Below are 20122 nucleotides of genomic sequence, written 5' to 3'. Positions count from 1 at the left end.
ACATTAATGTCTGCATATGTGCTGTGGGAATTATAAATGTGCCAGTTGAGTTAGGGCTTGGAACAGGACTGGCATTCTGGCATAAAACACATCCCAGTGAATTACCCATAATTTCCTGTTTCATTTATTTACAGAGCAACAAGAATTTAATAAGTCAAACAACCCACATATAGGATCATCCTCAATTTTTATGCTTATTTCCCACCAACCTTTTTAGTTGTTTGTCCACTTTTTTCAAAAAAGTATTATTACTCTGTAACTGGTCCTTACTGATTCTAATACATTTAACTTAATTTTCATAAACAGCTGGATGTATTAAGATATAAGTTTGCCTGTTGTGTCAAATGTCAAAGTGACAGGGGTTTAAACAAGAGAGCACTTCTTTTTTCCCTCAGGGACAGCAGAGCACAGTGGTCCAGGGCTGACATGAGATCTCTGAAATGTTGAAGACGCAGGTTCTTTCCATCTTGTTGCTCCATGTTCTCAACATCACGTAGCCATCCCATGGTCTATGGGATGCAAGCAGAAGGCACTCTCTCTCCCTTTGAAATCACGACCTGTAAGTTGTATCTGAAGCTTCCAAGCACCTCCCACCGGCTGGAATGTAGTCACATGGCCATGTCTGGCTGCAAGGGAGCCTAGGAAATGTATTTCAATTGCTGGTGGCCATCTTCCAGGTGGAACTTGCGATTCTTATTACCAAAGGAAAGGAAGTCAAGGATTTGGGGACAGCCAGTAGACTCTCCCACAACAATACTCTTTTTGATCTCTTATTTCATCAGTTTATTGCCTGGAAAATCCCATGGATGGAGGAGCCTGGTAGGCTACAGTCCAAGGGGTCGCAAAGGGTCGGACACGACTGATCGACTTCACTCACTCACATAATTAAAATTATGCAATTACAGTAGTGACAACAATAGTCATTAAGACATTTGAGGATGAACAGACGACTCGGAATGCAGACGAACAGTGGAAGCTATTATACCCTAGAGCAGAGGAGACAAACGTGTTCTGGAAAGGGCCAGAGAGCGAATATTTGGGCCCTGCTGGCCAGTCTGTATATACAACTCTGCTTCACAGCGTGAGGGCAACCACAGACAACATGAGAATGGAAGAGCATGGTGTGTTCCAGGAAAATTTGATTTATAAAAACGGGCTGTGGGTGGATTTGGCCTCAGGGCTTTACTGAACTTCTGGGTGCTGCGGTGACAGGGATCACTGATTAGCCCAGTGAGCCAACCAGGAACCATTCAAAGGGCTTCTAGTGCAAGGACACCTTCCATTTATTGTGCATGTACCAAATGCGAGGAACTACATGTTGTCGTCACTAAACCGTGTCTGGTTCTTTGCGACCCCATGGACTGTAGCCCGCCAGGCTCTTCTTCAGTGGAATTCTCCAGGCAAGAATGCTGAAGTGGGTTACCATTTCCTCCTCCAGGGATCTTCCCAACCCAGGGATAGAACCTCCATCTCTTGCTTCTTCTGCCTTGGGAGGCAGATTCTTTACCTCTGAGCCACCAGGGAAGCCCAGGAACTGCATTAGGAACTTGATAACATTTTCTCTAATCCTCACAACTATCTTGACAAGGGGGACTAAATGCCCCCATTTTCCAGATGAGAAGGGGGTCACAACCAAGAAGCAGCAGCATGCAGGATGCAAACCCAGGTCTTTTCAGCCCCAACCCACCCGCCTCTCAAGCCTGTGGTTACCAAAACAGGCCTTTTGCGCATGGAATATAAGCACACAGTTTGTCATATTACTGGTTGAAGCTGTTGAATGCCAGATTTGACCTGTCAAGTATTATGGTGAGAAAAATTTCCTCTGATCTTAAAATAGCCCTTGCCCCATAAGTTTATCCAGGTTTTAGCAAAAGGCATCTAACCTTCAGACTTTTCCTTGGGTGAAGCTGCTAAGCTTCAGAACACTGGTATCTAACGGAGAGGAAAAGTCAAGGAGCCATAAATACCACTGAAAACTTTTAGGGTCTTTCAAAGTTTATCTAAATAAACAAAGATTAGACCCCACCCCCTCCAACTCCAGCCCCGACTCCTCACCCTGGTGCAGTGGGCTTCCGACACGTAACCACTCTACCCTCCCCAAGTACCACAGACCATGCTAATTTGTCATCATACTCTTTCCAGAATCTTCCCAAGGAGGCCTCACAATCCCGTCAGAGCTACAGGCACCATTTCCAGTTTATAGGAGTTGGCATCAGAGAATGAAGTCATTTGTCATCAAACCCTCAACACTTATGGAACAAACTGCCTCCTATTTTCCCCTCTGCAGTGCCCAAAAAAAGGGATTATCTGTTTCTTCCTTTATTGTTGCTGCCAATGTCTGTCGTATCTTAGTTTACTGAGCAAATCTCTTCTTGTTTCAGCAAGCAAGTTGATTAAGTCTAGGTTTATAATCTATTGATGTGTGTATTCCTTTTACAAAGAAATCTATGTCTCAAGTCTTCCTTCATACAACCAAACACACTTCTAAAAGGAACTTTTCAAAGTATTACAAAGTGGGGAAACTATGATTACTTAGAATTCATATCTACTTTAATCACTTTAGAAGGAAAGTTATCCACTACTTATGTAACAAGTTACTCCAGAAACACTGAGTTAGCTTCTTAGAGAAGAGAGCCACGTTTAAACATACATACGCCACATAATGGGCTTCCCCGGTAGCTCGTACGGCGGGAGCTACAACGCGCGAGACCTGGGTTCAACTTCTGGGTCGGGAAGATCCCCTGGAGAAGGGAATGGCAACCCACTCCAATACTGTTGCCTGGAGAATCCCATGGACAGGGGAGCCTGGAGGGTTATAGTCCAAGGGGTTGCAAAGGGTCGGACGCAACTGAATGACCAACAACAATGATGTGTTCACGCCACATCATTAATGAGTCCTGCATAGAATACTCCCAGTAGTAGATGCTAATAATTCCCCAAAACATAGAAACACATCTGTAATCCCCTCATGCTCTCTGGGCTTCCCTGGTGGCTCGGCAGTAAAGAATCTGCCTGCCAATGCTAGAAACACAGGTTCGATCCCTGGGTCGGGAAGATCCCCAGGAGAAGGAAATAGCAACCCACTCCAGTATTCTTGCCTGGGAAATCCCATGGACCGAGGAGCCTGGCGGGTTACAGTCCATGGGATCGCAAAGGGCTGGATACGACTGAGTGACTAACAACAATCACAACCTCTTCTCTGAAGACGGAGTCTATAGGCATGATCTCTACAAGCATAATGTGAAAACGCTCTCCTGACAGATGGGCTTGTTTTCTTTTAAAAAATAAAACACTTGCTTAGAGTTCAACTGAAACACCGACCAGGAGATGGTCCTTCCTGAGTCACGGGATGACACTGGTGCATGGCTGCTTGTTGAGTTCACAGCGAGCAAAGAGGCTGCCTCTCGCTGGTAATTACGAGCTGACGCCGCTGATGCACCACCACAAGTGGGTGTCTGCCCAGATCTGCGGAGCCAGTTTCCACCCTGGAAACACAGCAACCTGTCAAAACTCAGAGTTATCGAGAAGAGCAGGCAGGTGGGGGCCTCAGCCCCTCTCTCACCTCATCCCGCATCTCCCCTTCCAAGGAAGGCCATGCGGGCTGGTGACCCCTCTCCAGATGCTGCTGAATCCACAGAGCAGCATCTTTAAAAGCCCTCCATGGCGCTGTGCCAGTGGGTGACAGTCACGCCCAAGGCAGGGCGACCCTGCAGAAATGAGGCTGTGGTGTGGGGGGTCGGAGAGGGGGAGCGTGTCCTGCCCCGAAGATTCATGGAAGCCTCCTTCTACGGGTCCCACGTGTGTCCCCATGGCGCTGAGCTTCTGTGTGCCTTCCGGGAACAGCCAGGACACTCCCTACCCCACTGTTTCCCAATGTCTTCAATGGGACAGTGTGTGATCTAGATGTACTGCCATGCGTTGCTACATCCAGGCTTCTGGCAGTTTGGGACGAAGAGGTGGTGAGTACCACGAGTGAGAAGGTAGTTCCTGGGTTGAAGGCACCAGAGGAAAGAGATTAGAGACAGAACGGATGCAGGAGAGGATGAGAGAGAAGTCAGAAAAAAATACAGGGAGGAACAGCTCAGGTAGAATCATCCTAACTGGTCACCTCACTCACAAATCATGGGATGAGATGAGGTCACTCTGGCTGAAGAACCGGGAGCCAGGACTCCCCCAGGAGGTCCCTTTTATTTTCCTATTCAGAGTTCACTGGTGGTTTCACAAGAACAGCTGGAGAAACATCAACAGAGTTTTAACTCACTTCTGCCTGAAGGTCCTTCCTCTGACTTTGGGCTGGCTCTTATTATAACACTTTTACTAGGCTGTGATGTGGCCAACCGGCCCCAGAAACCAACTGAAACTCCTTGATTTTATTTGAAAGAGCAATGTGATTGCTGAAGAACACTTCTGATTTTCAAAGCAACCTTCCTTTAAAAGACTGCAAGTGGATGCCCTATTTTCTCAAACACAAAATTGAGGCATTGAATTTCTTTCCCCTTAACTTCAACCTATAACTGACCTTCTCCAGTACTGAATCCTTTGTGTCCCCTTGTCTAAAGTTTAAAACTAGGTGAGAGGCACACTTCATGTTCTGTTTCTTTATACATGTTGCTGTTGTTGTTCTGTCGCCAAGTTGTGTCCGACGGTTTGTGACTCCATGAACTGCACCACGCCAGGCTTCCCTGTCTTTCACCTATCTCCCGGAGTTTGCTCAAACTCACGTCCACTGAGTCGGTGATGCCATCCAACCATCTCGTCCTCTGTCGTCCCCTTCTCCGCCTGCCCTCAACCCTTCACAGCACCTTCGTATATGGCAGAGGTTGTTCCCTTGGTAATTACTTTATCTCACGGTCCAGAAGGATTTGAGGTCGCTTATAAAAGTACACAGCGAACGAGGGATAAATAAACAGCTCAGGGAGCAGAGCCTGTTAGTCCACAGGCTGTATTTGTACAAAACGGTGCACCTTTTTCCAGGAGATGAAGCATCACTCCAGGGCACAGGGCTTGGGGGTGGAGCCCAGGATGGACGTCAGTGCCCCCCCACCACTGATTCTCTCAGCTGGGTGCCTTGAGCACAGCCCCTGCAGCTATGGGGCCTGTGGCCCTACAAAGGAACAAGATTAAAACACCCGATGGGAGAGGAAATAGAAAAGCCCAGAGGAAGAAGAGCATAGAGAAGTACCTCTGGAGTGTCCCACATACCATCTAGAAGTGAGCTGTGGTTTACCCCCAAATGGCTGAATCAGAGATGAAAGGACGATCGTTTAGAAGGATCATGGTGCCCATACGATTAAAGCAAACCACTTAGACAAGTGGGCTTGTTTGATGGCTCAGACAGTAAAGAATCTGCCTGCAGCGCAGGAGGCCTGGGTTCAATCCCTGGGTCAGGAAGATAACCTGGAGGAGGGCATGGCAACCCATCTTGCCTGGAGAATCCCATGAACAGAGGAATCTGGTGAGCTGCCGTCCAGAATAGCAAAGAGTCGGACACAACTGAGCGACTTACACACACACTTAGACAAGGGACAACACGTGCACTGGACTCCCTCCCGTGGGCACTCGGCTCTCTGCTGGATGCACTGGGCAGACATCCTTGTTCCCCCAAGAAAGAGTAAGTACTCTGACTCAACACAGGTCACTGGCATGACACACTTGCTCACCTGGGTTACATCGATCCCAGGAAGAATCAAAACAATGTGAACTGAACACACACCCCGTTGTGGCCCTATCCAAATCGACCATCTGGACCAAACCAAACAGGAATGGGCCAATTCTGTACACGCCCAAGGTTGAGTCCACCATCTAGAGTGGATGGATTACACACATTGAATACCCTCTGCATGGATCATGACCAGCAATCAAAATATTCACAAGGATGAAACCACAGATGGTTGAAGTGTTTTCACTCAAAAGTGACCTATTCTATATTGCCTAAGGAAGTATATAACCTATGCAAGTATTATCATCATAATTTCTTGAGGGCTTACGATGAGCCACTTACAAAGCTAAATATTTAATGTGGATCACCATATTTCATCTATAAGACAAACTTACAAAGGAAGTATTACTACCCCCATTTTATTGATAACAAAATGAAATTCAAAGATGCCACTCAGCTAGTCATTGGTGAAGCAGCCAATGGGATCTGCAGCCAGAACTGGAAACAGCTTTGCATCACTGCACAGACCATGTCTGCACTCTACAGAAGAGTTAAAATAGTTAAGTGTTTATGTGTAAAAATGTGAGCGTCAACGAACTAAGAAGTTATTCTATATAAAAAAGTCACCAAGAGACCAGACCATTGGAGCATTCCTCTCTTAGGAATGTCACTAGCCTGCAATTTTTTTTTAAAGCTGAAGAGGGAGCCAGACTGTAATTTTTACCCTCGATATCCTTTCAAATGACAACTGATAACATTTTACAAAAATCAATAGTGAGTACACAAGTTTCCCCTGTCTACAAGTTTTAAAATAAAGCCCCCAAATTCACTGACATTCTTCCCAAGGAAAAATGGGGTTCATGTCCTCTCCCTTCAAACTGGGATTGACTGCTTGACCATCAGGAATGGTGCGAATGATACTTGGAGAGTTTCTGGAACCAGGCCTTAGGAAATTGGCAGCTCAGACCTCCTACCCTTGGATCTAATCATTCCCCTAATGAGAAAAATTAAAGTGGTATACCTCACTCCCATTTATATATGACAAAATAATCTTGAATAACAGTAATATTAATAAATGGGAGAAATTCAAAGGCGAGAGTATTTTGAGGCATTAAAAAATGTTCCCCAAATCTTTAATGCCATTGAGAAGTGCTTAGAAGAGGAAGAAGCAACATACAAAACTATGTGTAAAATATGTAACTACTGTAACTTTGCCAAGAAAATTTGTCCAAGGAAGTACTAGAAAAGACAGAATATAACAATTCTTTTTTTTTAGGGTAGTAAGATTATGACGGATCTTTTCTAAATGAACAGTCATGACATCTTCAGTGGGAAAACCTTGTGTGTGAGTTTTGCTCCTCGGGTGAGGCTGTGCCCTCCCATGCCTTCCATGGGAATCAGATTTCTGGAGACATCGAGTGGCTCCAGACACAGATTTGCCCACGAAGAGACAAAAAGCTGGGAGTAAGGGTGGCCTGAGCGAGGGGACAGTCCTTCTGTCAGGGACAGCTTCTCTCGGCAGCCTGGGGACAGACCTCTCGGTGGCCCGCCACACGACAACTGCAGCCCTCCTCTGGCAGTGGAAACCAAAGCCACCTTCGTCACATTTTAAGGATTGCAGAGAATGAGTTACCCTGTGTTGATAAAACAGAAATGAGTTTTAACAGAGCTTGACTATCAGAAGTGTACTGGGGAGCTGCGAGGGTTTGGGAAGTTAACAGTTTATTAACTGGTGATTAAAGGTATCTCTCACTAAACACACTGTCTTGCAACAAGGACATATCACACTGTTCTCCAAGCTCTTAATCAATTTCAAATATTAGCCCAGCTGGGTCAAAGCAGGATTTCGAAAATGGTAAACATTGACTATGCCTGAGAGATATTTTCCACAACTGCATCAAAGGGTGGAAGAAAAATAAACCATTCATTCCTTTGACAAAGCTTTCCTGGATGTCTAGTATGCCTTGAGGATATATAAAGGAAGATGGAGCAGTTATTAATAGAATTAAAGGCTGACTCTTGCACCACTGACTACTAGAGAAGGCTGACTCGGGCTTCCCTCATAGCTCAGTTAGTAAAGAATCTGCCTGCAATGCAGGAGACCCCGGGTCCATTCCTGGGTTGGGAAAATCCCCTGGAGAAGGGATAGGCTACCCACTCCAGTATTCTTGGGCTTCCTGGTTGGGTCAGCTGGTAAAGAATCCACCTGCAATGAGGGAGACCCGAGTTTGATCCCTGGGTTGGGAAGATCCCCTGGAGAAGGGAATGGCTACCCACTCCAGTATTCTGGCCTGGAAAACTCCATGGACTGTGTAGTCCATGGGGTCGCAAGGAGTGGGAAACGACTGAGCAACTCACTCACTTCACTTGCACCACTCGTACGTTGCAGCTGACCCTTTCAGGTTTGCAAGAACCAGTTTTTCCAATCTCTTTTGAACCCCACTTTCACTGACCACATGCGGGTGGTTTGAAATTGACCACAGTGATTGTATTTACATCACAGGAATCAACAAATGCTGAAGAACAGAGAGCCGGTTGTTGAACATTTACCAACATACCAGTGACTACAAGGCCCAGTGAGGGGATCCTATATACCTCCCCCTCCCACCTCCAGCCACCCTTCTCCTTTCTCCCCGTGTGCTGACCACATTGGCCTTTCTCAGCGTCCAGCCCATGCTGTGGGTCAACACCATATAACTATACATGTGTCTGACTGCACAGACTCAGGAGGCCGCTGCCTGCCTTCAAACAGCAACTCCTTCACTTAATGGCTGTGTGACCTTTATCTTTTAACTTCCTCTGTGCCTATTTCAAGACCAAATGGCAGGCAGAATGAGGACTTGGGCAGGCTTGCGAACGCTAAAATATACTTGCTCAGGGAACCCATTTCAACACAAAGCTTGAGCTGTGTGTGTGGGCTGGCAGTACTGGTCAGACTTCTTTGTGAGGCTTTTCTCATTCCAACTTATAAACTCGGATATGCTCTTAAAATGAGCATTTTTACCTTCAGAATCCATATTTCTATGAGAAATTAGAAACCGTGTTAAGGTCCTGAGATCAATTCATGAAAGCATGCATCACCTCATGACATCTCGCGAGTATTTAGGAGGCCCCCAGCCCCTTGCCTCAGACCCTTCCCTACCTTCTCAGGCCCTTGAGGACCATCCAAGCCTCTGCTGAGGCCCAGGAGGTGCTGTGGGCTTGGCCAACCCCTCTCCTAGTCACTGCTGTCTTTTCCTGTCCGTCTGCTTCTAACGGGTGTCGGGCTTCCCAGGCGGCTCAGTGGTAAAGAATTCACCTGCCAACGCAGGAGATGAGGGCAGGTTCAATCCCTGAGTCAGGAAGACCCTCTGGAGGAGGAAATGGCAACCCACTCCAGTTTTCTTGCCTGGGAAATCCCAGGGACAGAGGAGCCTGGCCAGTTGCAGTCCATGGGGTTGCAAAGAGTCGACCATGACTTAGCGACTTGAACACACACACACTCAGGATCTTGACCCCAGCTGGGTCTCCTTCCTGGGGACCTTACACCCCCACGTGACCACCCCTTCACATCTCAGCTCCAAGGGCACTTCCTCAGACAGGCCTGCTTAAAGACTCTCTCACCCCACACGCCCACCAGGTCATCTCCCACAGGACCATTCTTATATTTTTTAACCCTTATTATCAGAAGTATTCTTTACTGATTTTTTTAACTTGTGAAGTCAATCACTCCCATTCAGACTGTGTGCTCCATGAAGGCAGAGGCTCAAACCATCACACCCGGCACGGCCACCAGCTTAGATGCAGCTTGATTAAACACAGTCCGAGTGAACCAGGGGACGCGTGGACAGAATGATCACGCGTGGAAAGGATTCTGTGATAAAACACACTCGGAGCTCAGTCTGGGAGGCCTGGGGTCCCCCACTTCGAGGCAGTTGGAACAGAAAAACAGAAAACCGGTTCTCCTGTCCACACGCACTGCCCCCCCCCCACCTCACTGGGCTACTAAAGACGCCCCAGGACCCTCCTGCTATCCAAGGTGGGGCCCCAAATGAGGTGAGAGGTGGGATGAGGGGCCACGCAGGGCCCAGCGCCCGGCTCAAGGAGGGCTCTCCTGGTATTTCTTGATCCGGTGGGCCTCCCCGCCCACGGCTCTCACTTCCTTCTCCTTTGGCACCGGCGCCTGGCTTTCTGCCTTCCCCACCCAGCATCAGAATGGCCTTCTCACACCCTCTCCCCCCATCTCCTGACCTTGAAACTGGCGTGGAATCTTTGGAGGTTCTTACCGAGAGGGCTTATGACTGGCGACGCAGTAAGATAAACGGCCAGGAGGAGGGTCTCTCCCCGGCCTCCCCAGCCCCCAGGTGGGGTGTTCACGTGAAATCCACTGCTGGACGTTCGACGGCACGTCGGGCCCACTGGACCACAGCCACACAGCAGTCGGCCCGTGCAACGCCCTAATCGTGCGTCTGGATACCCTCATGAAGCCTCCCCTCGCTTGCTTTCCACTGATGGAACTCAGGGGTAGCTCACTGCCAGCTACAGAGCCATTCGCTTCAGCAAATTCCAAAATGGGACTAAACATGAAGGAGCCCTAAATGTGGGACTCACCCAGAACCTGCCACAAACAAGCTCCAACAACACGCTTTGTCAGCAGATTCAAGACTTACAATACTTATTTCTCTTCTAAGAGTGGCACCAAAGGGCATGTCCAATGGCATTCCATCTCAAATTTAGCAAGAGTAAAATTCCCTCTCGTGTAATATTTTACCTCTTGCCTGGCTCTAGACATCCCCTCTCTGGGGTGCCCTTTCTAACTCTCTTGCACAGATACGGTAGAAACAAACCGTATGAGGCAAAGCAAAGTACATTCTATAGAAACCACCAACTGCTGAGAGTATGTCAGCAGAATAACAAGGAGAGGCGGGGGTACACGACTTCAGAGCAGTGCGAGGGTGTTTTCCACGTCCCACAAGTTATTGGTCTTTGGTGATAATTATTATTAATAGATACACATATACTGTATATACAGGGTTCTCCTTCTTGCCTGTTTATCCTGTAACCAGTAAAACATTCTTAGAAAAAAACCTGTTTGTTGAGTTTACATCATAAACTGCTAGTTAAAAATATTTATAACTAGCCACAATTAATTATGATTTAATTGAATTGTGGGAAAGTTACATTTCATTAAGGCAACCTTTATTACATTTCTGCTAAGCCTCTCCCTTCAGTCTCTGAAATGATCAGGCCCCCTAGATACTTATTGCAAGTGTTCAAATGGTGTATAAATACATTCCATTCGCAAGTATCTGTTAAAAATGCCTGTTCTATGCAAAAATTTACGCAGAGTCGTTAGGAATGCCATGATGTAAAGTGAAAAGGGGAAAGTCCTGCTTTTAGAAATATTAAAATGTCATAAGGTGGGACACATATAATCCTGGTAGATCACCCATCATCTCAGACCAAAACTGACATTTAAACGTCTCTGAAAATGTTTTCTCAACTATTTAATCAATTAGTCTGTGTCCTAAATCTAGGCACGTGTATGACTGTCATCTTCAAGCACTTGACTTGATGTCTCATTTTATATAGAAAGTTCTTTTAATATGCAATTAAATGTAAACTTAATGTCCCCTCTTAGGGACTGTGAAGGAATCTGGAAGAAAATGAAAACTAGAAAACTAAAGACAAAAGTAGCTTTTAAGGAAATGATTACAGCTATATTATAGGCCACACACACACACACACACACACACAAACACACACACACAATCATATGGCTGAAAAGGGATGCTCATACAATGACAAAAAAAATATCATGCTATTCCTATTCCTAAAGATTTACCGATTTCCACTTTCTTTGACAATTGGCAATAGCCTCTTGTCCTTTTTCAAAACAAGTTTCTTTCTACTTTTTCATATATGAATTTCAATGACCCGAATCAGAATTCCAATGACACCATTTCATACAGATTTTGTTAACACGGCAGTGGGGCTAGACATGGAAACTTCCAGTGTGGACATGTTATGCTCATATTAATAGGAATAACTGCCTGCTTCCTTTCCTGTCTCTATACCCCTTCTTAGAGCCAGGTATTAATAAAACATTTGGCTAATGTACTGCATATGTGGGTCCCAATGATCATATTTTCAAAGACGAGAACTGCAGTTTAAAAAAAAAAAGTGTTTAATATCAAAATGGGTATGTTGGTCTAACAGTTAACTTTTAGAAATGTTCAACAAGTCTTTAAAATGCAAGCATTTTTGCAAAATGTTCACTAGCTTAGATTTCTAACAACTACCACCTAAAGTTAAAAATGAAACATCGAAAAACCCCAAGTAGACTTTACAGGGTGTAGGACAAAGCACTTTTTGATCATTCCAGGCTGTCCCTTCCTCGTTCAAGAAAAGTGCTTATTGGCATATGTTTCTAAGGGTATGTTCTGTTAATTTTAGGTCTCTCTTCGTGCTAAAGAAAATTCTCTTTCTTGGAATTAAAGAGTTTGCACTCCTTTTTAAATTTTAATTTCAACTACTTTTAAAATTAGTCACAATATTTAAAAAAAAAAAAAAAGATAACGGCAAAGGAAATAGACTCGAGGAAAAAGAAAATACAGATCATAATTACCTTTTGCCTGGTCCAAAGTCTTCGCCTTCAGGCATTTCTGCCCTTTAAAAATAATAACAGAGTGGAGAAAGCTGCAGCCCTTCTGTGCTACAGCAGTTTCTTCTCTGCACTGATAATGATTATCAGGAGGGGGAAAAAAACCCAGTAGTGAAGTTCTTTCCTTTTTGGAGAAAAGTACTCCTCCCTTACTCAGAAAGTAGGTGTTTACAAACTTCCGAAGCGCCGGCCTGCCTTGAATGAAGCTGGGAGCCGGGTTATTAGGACTGGCCCCTTCTAAATATAAACAGGTCACCTCTTACTCCTAGGACCGTGACAGGCAGCTGGGAGCAAAGCGCTGCCTGGCTGCCCAGCATTTTCGCCCCAGTCCTGTGAGGAGGTGTCACCACCCAGCTATTAACCTTTACTGGGATGACTTCACTGAAGCCAGCCTACCCTTTCTCTTTCCTGTTTGTTTTTTTTTTCCTGGCATTGACAAGGCACCCCCCACCCCCCTCCCCGACCGAAGGGCGGCGTGGCCACGGGGAGCTTCAAACTTCAGCCTGGGCTATCAGATCTCCAACTCACAGGAGGGGCTGGAGGGCGGAGAGCAGATGGGCAGGACTGCACAGCCGAGAGGCTTGTTTGTTCTGGAAACACTTAGCCACTCAGCAAAAAGATCACTTCTCACCACCCCCACCGCCCCCCTCCCACACACACAAAGGGTCGGGGAGGGTGGCGGGGTGAGGGGGAGATACTGATGAACAGTTGTGTTTGGAGCAATATTGTTTTGCAAGAAAGTCTTCCTTTGGGTCACCTAGATTTCTCAACTCAGAAGTAAGCACACAGACATGAGCCTGTGAGTTTCTTTGGGCAACAGGGTTTCCTGGGAGGGACCTCCCTCTGTCATCGGGGAGCAGCCTGACGCTGGAACGTGGCTGAGCTGTTGGCCTGAGATGTTTTGATAGCTTGGCCCCTCACCATGTGCATGGGCGCATGCAAAGTCGTTCCAGTCGTGTCGGACTCTCCGTGACCTACCTCATGGACTGTAGCCCGCCAGACTCCTCTGTCCATGGGAGTCTCCAGGCAAGAATACTGGAGTGGCTTTGCTATACCTTCCTCCAGGGGATCTTCCCGACCCAGGGAAGGAACCCATGTCTCTTACGTCTCCTGCATTGGCAGGCGGGTTCTTTACCACCAGCGCCACCTGGGAAGCCCCATTATCACACACAGGTCATCAATCACCAGGTACCCTCATTCGCTACAACTTTTAAGAGCAGGACAAAAATTACGTCGTCCTACTTTCAAAAGAGCTGGGCAAAATATTATTGAGATCCCTTTAGAAATGTAACCTAAAAGCTTTGCACAGAAACTTGAAATCATTTCTTTTCCTGGTTGGCAAAAAAAGGCCATAAGTAAGATCTAATTATTAAGAAACAATATATTTTCCTTAGATGAATGTACCCCAATGTTCACTGCAGTACTATTTACAACAGCCGTGTAAATAGCCACATTTATGACATGACCTAAATGTCGTCTACAGATGCATGAATCAAGAAGATGTGGTACATATATACAACGGAGTATTACTCAGCCATACAAAATAATGAAATAATGCCATCTGCAGCAAGATGGATGGACCTAAAGATTGCCATAGAGAGTGAAGTACGTCAGAGAAAGACAAGTATCATATGATATCACTTATATATGAAATCTAAAAAAACTGCACAAATGAACTTATTCACAAAACAGAAATAGTCACGGATGCAGAAAACAAATCATAGTCACCAAAGGGGAAGGGGGAAGGGATAAACTGGGGAGAACAGGACTGATATATACACACCGCGTGCACACGCGCGTGCGTGCTAAGTCACTTCAGTCGTGTCCGACTATGTGAGGCTACAGACTGTAGCCTGCCAGGCTCCTCTGTCCATGGGATTCTCCAGGCAAGAATACAGAAGAGGACTGTCGTGCCCTCCTCCAGGGGATCTTCCTGACCCAGGGATCAAACCCACGTCTCTCACGTCTTCTGCATTGGCAGGCAGGTTCTTTACCACGAGCGCCACCTGGGAAGCCCCATATACACACTACTATATGTAAAACAGATAACTAATAAAACCCACAGTATAGCACAGGGAACTCAACTCAATAGTCTGTAATGACCTATATAGGAAAAGACTCTAAAAAAGAGTGGATATATGTATAACTGATTCATCTTGCTATACACCTGAAACTAACACTGTAAACCAACTATATTCCAACAAAAATTTATTTTAAAAATAAAAGAAACAAAACAGCACACTGTTTTTTTATTACTTATCTATTATTTTTAATTAATTAATTTATTGTAATTGGAGGCTAATTACCCCACAGTATTGTGATGGTTTTTGCCATACATCGACGTGGATCAGCCACGGGTGTACATGTGTCCCCCATCCCAAACCCCCCTCCCGCCTCCCTCCCCATCCTATCCCTCTGGGTTGGCCCAGTGCACTGGCTTTGAGCGCCCTGTTTCATTCATCGAACTTGGACTGGCCATCTGTTTCACATAAGGCAATATACATGTCTCAATGCTGTTCTCTCAAATCATCCCACCCTTGCCTTCTCCCACAGAGTCCAAAAGTCTGTTCTTTACATCTGTGTCTCTTTTGCTGTCTCGTGTATAGGGTCATTGTTACAACCTTTCTAAATTCCATATATATGCATTAATACACTGTATTGGTGTTTTTCTGACTTACTTCACTCTGTATAATAGGCTCCACTTTCATCCACCTCATTAGAATGGATTCAAATGTGTTTATTTTTAACAGCTGAGTAATATTCCATTGTGTATATGTAAAATGGTACACTTTTTAAAGTATGTGTTCCATGGTCACAGGATTAGTCATAGCTAATCCCAGCAATATCTCTATATTCAATGTACACTTAACATTCACAAGTCTCTGAAGTGATTTCTAGAGTACTAAAAAAAATGAAGAGTTGAAACAAATATTATCTACTTTTTTGAGGAGTGTTAGCTATTTTGGGACACATGCATGTTGCAATCAAGACAGTCCTTTAGTATTCCACACAAGACCTAGAGTTTTAGACTTCAAAGTCTAAAAGTAAATTGCTGCAGTAACTCAAATACATAACTCAAATACTGTTGAGCTTGGAAGAAAACAGTCATAAGCAGAGTTCTGAAGATCAGAGTATGCCCAAGTCTCCCAGGACTGGAACAATGTGCTGTGTTAGAAATTCCAGGTCTAATGAAGTGAAAAGTTCACGAGAATATTATCCATGCGACTATTTCCCTTGATCAACCACAATGCTAATTCTATGTTCTAATTCTCAGTTCTAACACTTCTATCTTGTTAATTTTTACCTCTTTTTTTATTCTTGTAAGCTCCTCTTTTACTATTTCTTGAATATCTACATACAGCTGTTGCTGAACTCAGCTGTGGATTACAGAACTGACCACTAAGATCCCTGACACCAGTCCCTCAGTTTTAAAGGACAATTAACTGATCGGTATGAGAGGTGAATCACTATCACTACCATAAAATATCTTCTTTAATTTCCTTTAACAACACTTCCTTTAAGCACTCCTTCGTGCATTTTTTAAACTTCTTGCTCCAACTGTAAAGTCCCCTTTTGGCATATTTGTGTTCATTTCTGAAATTCACAAGGCTGAGGAGGGAGAAAGTGATGGCGCAGATAACAAACTCCAGGGTGCAGGACACAGGGCACCGCTTCCTCACCCCAAAGACACCTGCGGTCCTGCAGGGGATTAGGATGCCCAGGGTCCCCTCGTCATTAATGATGCGAAATCTACTGGGCACCCAAATTTAAGGACTCACAGAACACAGACGTGGGAAAGACCCCAAAGGGCCACGAAAGCCATCCAAGACTTTCAGACGCTGGAACTAGGGCCCAGCAGTGAGGTGAGCTGCTGGGGTCAGAGCCAGCAACAGCCTCCAGTCCTGAGAGCTCTTCTCATTCCTCCGGCTGAACAGATGGCAGAGCCTCTCATTCTGGCAAAAGGGCACCCAGATGGCCAGACACGTGTACAGTTCAAGTTCTCTTATACCCACACTCTTTCAAAATTCGTATGTGTTTAATTTTAGTAGTATATTTTAAGTGAACATTTCCATTTTCTCTTGCTGTTTAATCACACAGTATTATGGCCTAAGAAAATAAATGCCATTTCAAAGCTAAATGTCCACTTTTCTTTTTTAAAAAAACTTTTTAAAAAACCTTTTTTAAAGTTTCAGCTGCACCCTGTCCCCGTTGTGGTGTATGGGCTTCTCTAGCTTCTGCACTTGGCCTCAGCTGCTCTGAGGCACGGCGGATCTTAGTTCCCTGACCAGGGGTCAAACGGGCGTCCCCTGTATTACAAGGCAGATTCTTAATCACTGGACCACCAGGGATGCCCCTGTCCACTTTTCTTAATGCACTTTTTCTCTCCACACAATCATTGGTCTAAGAGTTTTGCTTTCCCCATCTCTCCTACAGCGGTGTGGACTGAGACTCTGGAACTTTCAGAGACAAGAGGAGGGAACCTCTCTCTCCTGCAAGTTACTGGGCAAAATTAGCATGAACGGCTAGAAATGGCGGTGGTGGTGGTGGGAGGCGGTGCTTGTCTTGGTAGAGAGAAAATTACTAAGAGGGGTGGGTTGCCTCTTTGCTGAACTGAACTAACAAAATTCTTGCTGAAGGCTGGCCAGGTGATGAGATATTACCTGGTGGGTGGTCAGACAGGAGGGATTTGGTTAGGTATTGGGGGTGGTTTAGTCGCTAAGTCGTGTCCAACTCTTGCACCCCCATGGACTGTAGCCCATCAGGCTCCTCTCTCCATGGAATTCTCCAGGCAAGAACACTGGAGTGGGTTGCCATGCCCTCCCCCAGGGTATCTTCCCGACCCAGGGATCAAATCCAGGTTTCCAGGGAAATTCTTTACCATCTGAGCCACCGGGGAACCCCATGGCTGCTAGAAATACACAGCTGTATATGTAGCTTGCATTCTGTTTCCACTGACCTGTAGCGCTCCAGAGCTTTAATTCTCTACTTTTCTGCCAAAACTGGCCTAAACAACACATAAAACATAAGTTCCTTTGAGAGCTGACTGGCTAACACAAACTTATTACTTGTTTCAAAAACATTTCCAGAATCACTTTTAATCAGAAGGGAGAGAGGTGCCAGTTACAAAAGGCAATTAATAGGACAACACTGAAAAGAGTCCATTGAGCACTTTTTCCTTTTGTATCTTGGCCTCTGCTTTTCTCCGCCTAAAACCCTCTCCCATCCTTGCTTTCCTTCCACCTCTGGAGACAGGAGCCCGTAAGCACCTTCTTCCAGGGCAGGCTGTATCCCAAGTTCTCGATTCCCTCCCCTCCTCTCTTCTCTTTTGTATCGCCAGCTCCTGCCACTTACTGACCCTTCCCAGGTGTACTTTCTCCTTGGCCCACAAACACACACAGACCTTTTCGAGAAACCCCACCGCTCACCACACATCTCCTTATAGTCTCACATCTCTGTCTTCTGCCCTTTAAAGCCCAAGGTCCTAACCAAGGGTCTGGGGTCAACTCATTCCTCACCAAATGCAGCCTACTTGCTGACCCCACCGTGGATAACACAGTGTCTTCAAAGGCAGCTGAGGCTTACTGTCCACCTACTGTGCCCTGACCTCCAGGCACTGGACGGCTGCCCACTTCCCTTGATCTTGAACACTCTCTCCATCCTGGGCTCCAAGACCACTTTCTGAGCTCAGCTTTACTTCTCCCAATGTTCCTTCTTGGTCTCTAGGTTTCCCTCTTCCAACTGACCTTTAAGATTTTTTTTTTTTTTTTTTTGATGTGGACCATTTTTAAAGTCACTATTGGATTTCTTACATACAATATGGTTTCTGTTTTCTGTTTTGGTTTTTTGGGCCCTGAGGCATGTAGCCTCTTAGCTCCCTGACCAAGGATCAAACTGGAATCCTCTACATTGGAAGGCCAAGTCTTAACCACTGGACCACCAGGGAAGTGCCTAACTGACTCCTGAGTGTTGTTGATCTCTAGGACCAGGCTTCCCAAACCTGAAACAACACAGGCGTACTGTTCCACCCTCAGTCACCTTCCCCTTCTCCTTCTGGGGGTTGGGCCATGAATTTGCTTTCAAGATGCCACTGGTGGAGGAACCACTCTTCTGAGAACACAGGCCTGGCATTCTAACATGGGCCACCTTCCTTTTCATGCCACACATGGAAAGATTTCATCTTTCCATTCCAGAATTTTAACTCTCACCTCTACATCCAAATCTATATTCCTAGTCACACACTCTTCCAAATTTCAAACCTATACAGGCGGCCCCCAGCTTTTAATTTTTCAACATTACAATGGTGTGAAAGTGATACACATGCATAGAAACTGCACTTGGAATTTTGAATTTTGATCTTTTCCTGGGCCAGCAAGATGTGGTACAACACTCTCCTATGATGCTGGACAGTGGCAGTGGGCCTGGGCTCCCGGTCAGCCCAGTGATCACGAGGATCAGTAACTGATACACTCACCACCACTCTGTATCCAGACAACCATTCTGCTTTTCACTTTCAGCACAGTGTCCAATACATTACATGAGATGTGCTAAGTTGCTTTAGTCGTGTCCAGCTCTTTGCAACCCCATGGATTGTAGCCCGCCAGGCTCCTCTGTCCATGGGATTCTCTAGGCAAGAATACTGGAGTGGGTTGCCATGCCCTCCTCCAGGGGATCTTCCTGACCCAGGGATTGAACCTGTGTCTCTTCTGTCTCCTGCAATGGTAGGCGGGTTCTTTACCACTAGTGCCACCTGGGACATGTGGCATGAGACATGAGACAGTCAACACTTTATTATAAAATAGGCTTTGTGTTAGACGACGTTGGGCTTCCCAACGGCTTAGATGGTAAAGAATCTGCCTGTAATGCAGGATACTCAGGTTTCTTGTCTGGATAATTCCAGGGACAGAGAGGCCTAGCAGGCTACAGTCCATGGGGTTGCAAAGAGTCGGACATGACTGAGAGACTATTGTTTTATTTTTATTTTTTAGATGATGTTGCCCAGTTGTAGAATCATGGACGTGTTCTGAGCACATTCAAGACTGGTTCAGCTAAACTGAGATGTTCAGTAAGGTAGGTGTCTTATTGCATTTTTGACTTACATTTTCAACTTAGAATGAGTTTATCAGGATGTAACCCTATCAAAAACTGAGGAAGCTTTAAGTCCTGTCACCCACTAGCTTGTGATCCACCAAAGCTGCCTCTGACCTGTTCATGAAAACTCTTACCATTTCTTACCACCCCACATTCAGCACTGTGAAGGAGGTGGCTTGCATTAGCCATGGTATGGAAACTGGCAAATGTTACATATTAGCTGATATTCCCTACTGACAGTTGCTAGAAATGTACCCACACAAAACTGCCTACTAGACATCTGAACCTGTGTTAAATTAATTAAACAGGGATGCCATCAGATCCAGGTGGTTCTAATGCCTTAGAAGCCTACATAATATAATCATAACCTGAGCTTACAAATGCTGCAAGGTTAAGAAACATAAGAACAGCCAATCACATACATCCAACCGTGATTTCCCAAATAAGGGCGACCACTTAGTTCAGTTCAGTCGCTCAGTCGTGTCCAACTCTTTGCGACCCCATGGACTGCAACATACCAGGCTTCTCTGTCCAACACCAACCAGCTCCTGAAGCTTGCTCAAACTGATGTCCATCGAGTCAGTTACACCATCCAACCATCTCATCCTCTGCTGTCCCCTTCTCCTCCTGCCTTCAATCTTTCCCAGCATCAGGGTCTTTTCCAATGAGTCAATTCTTCACATCAGGTGGCCAAAGTATTGGAGCTTCAGCTTCAGCATCAGTCCTTCCAA

General features: G+C 45.6%; 1 protein-coding gene across 2 annotated transcripts in view; it reads right to left on the bottom strand.

The window, feature by feature from the left end:
* LOC122454618 (reticulophagy regulator 1) overlaps positions 1 to 20122 on the bottom strand; it is a 154689-nt gene that overhangs the window by 35058 nt on the left and 99509 nt on the right. The window contains exon 1 of one of the 2 annotated variants that reach the window (XM_043489228.1): positions 12267 to 13123. The exons of the other annotated variant lie outside the window; for it this stretch is intronic. Within the exon in view, the coding sequence (XP_043345163.1) occupies positions 12267 to 12301 (35 nt within the window). The 5' untranslated portion in view covers positions 12302 to 13123. Of the gene's footprint in view, positions 1 to 12266; positions 13124 to 20122 lie in introns of those variants that run through there. 2 annotated transcript variants of the gene reach the window in all.

Source organism: Cervus canadensis, chromosome 16, assembly GCF_019320065.1.
Source record: "Cervus canadensis isolate Bull #8, Minnesota chromosome 16, ASM1932006v1, whole genome shotgun sequence".
NCBI classification, from domain to species: domain Eukaryota; kingdom Metazoa; phylum Chordata; class Mammalia; order Artiodactyla; family Cervidae; genus Cervus; species Cervus canadensis.
Note: the sequence above shows the minus strand (reverse complement) of the source record. Positions and strands in the feature narration are given on the sequence as shown.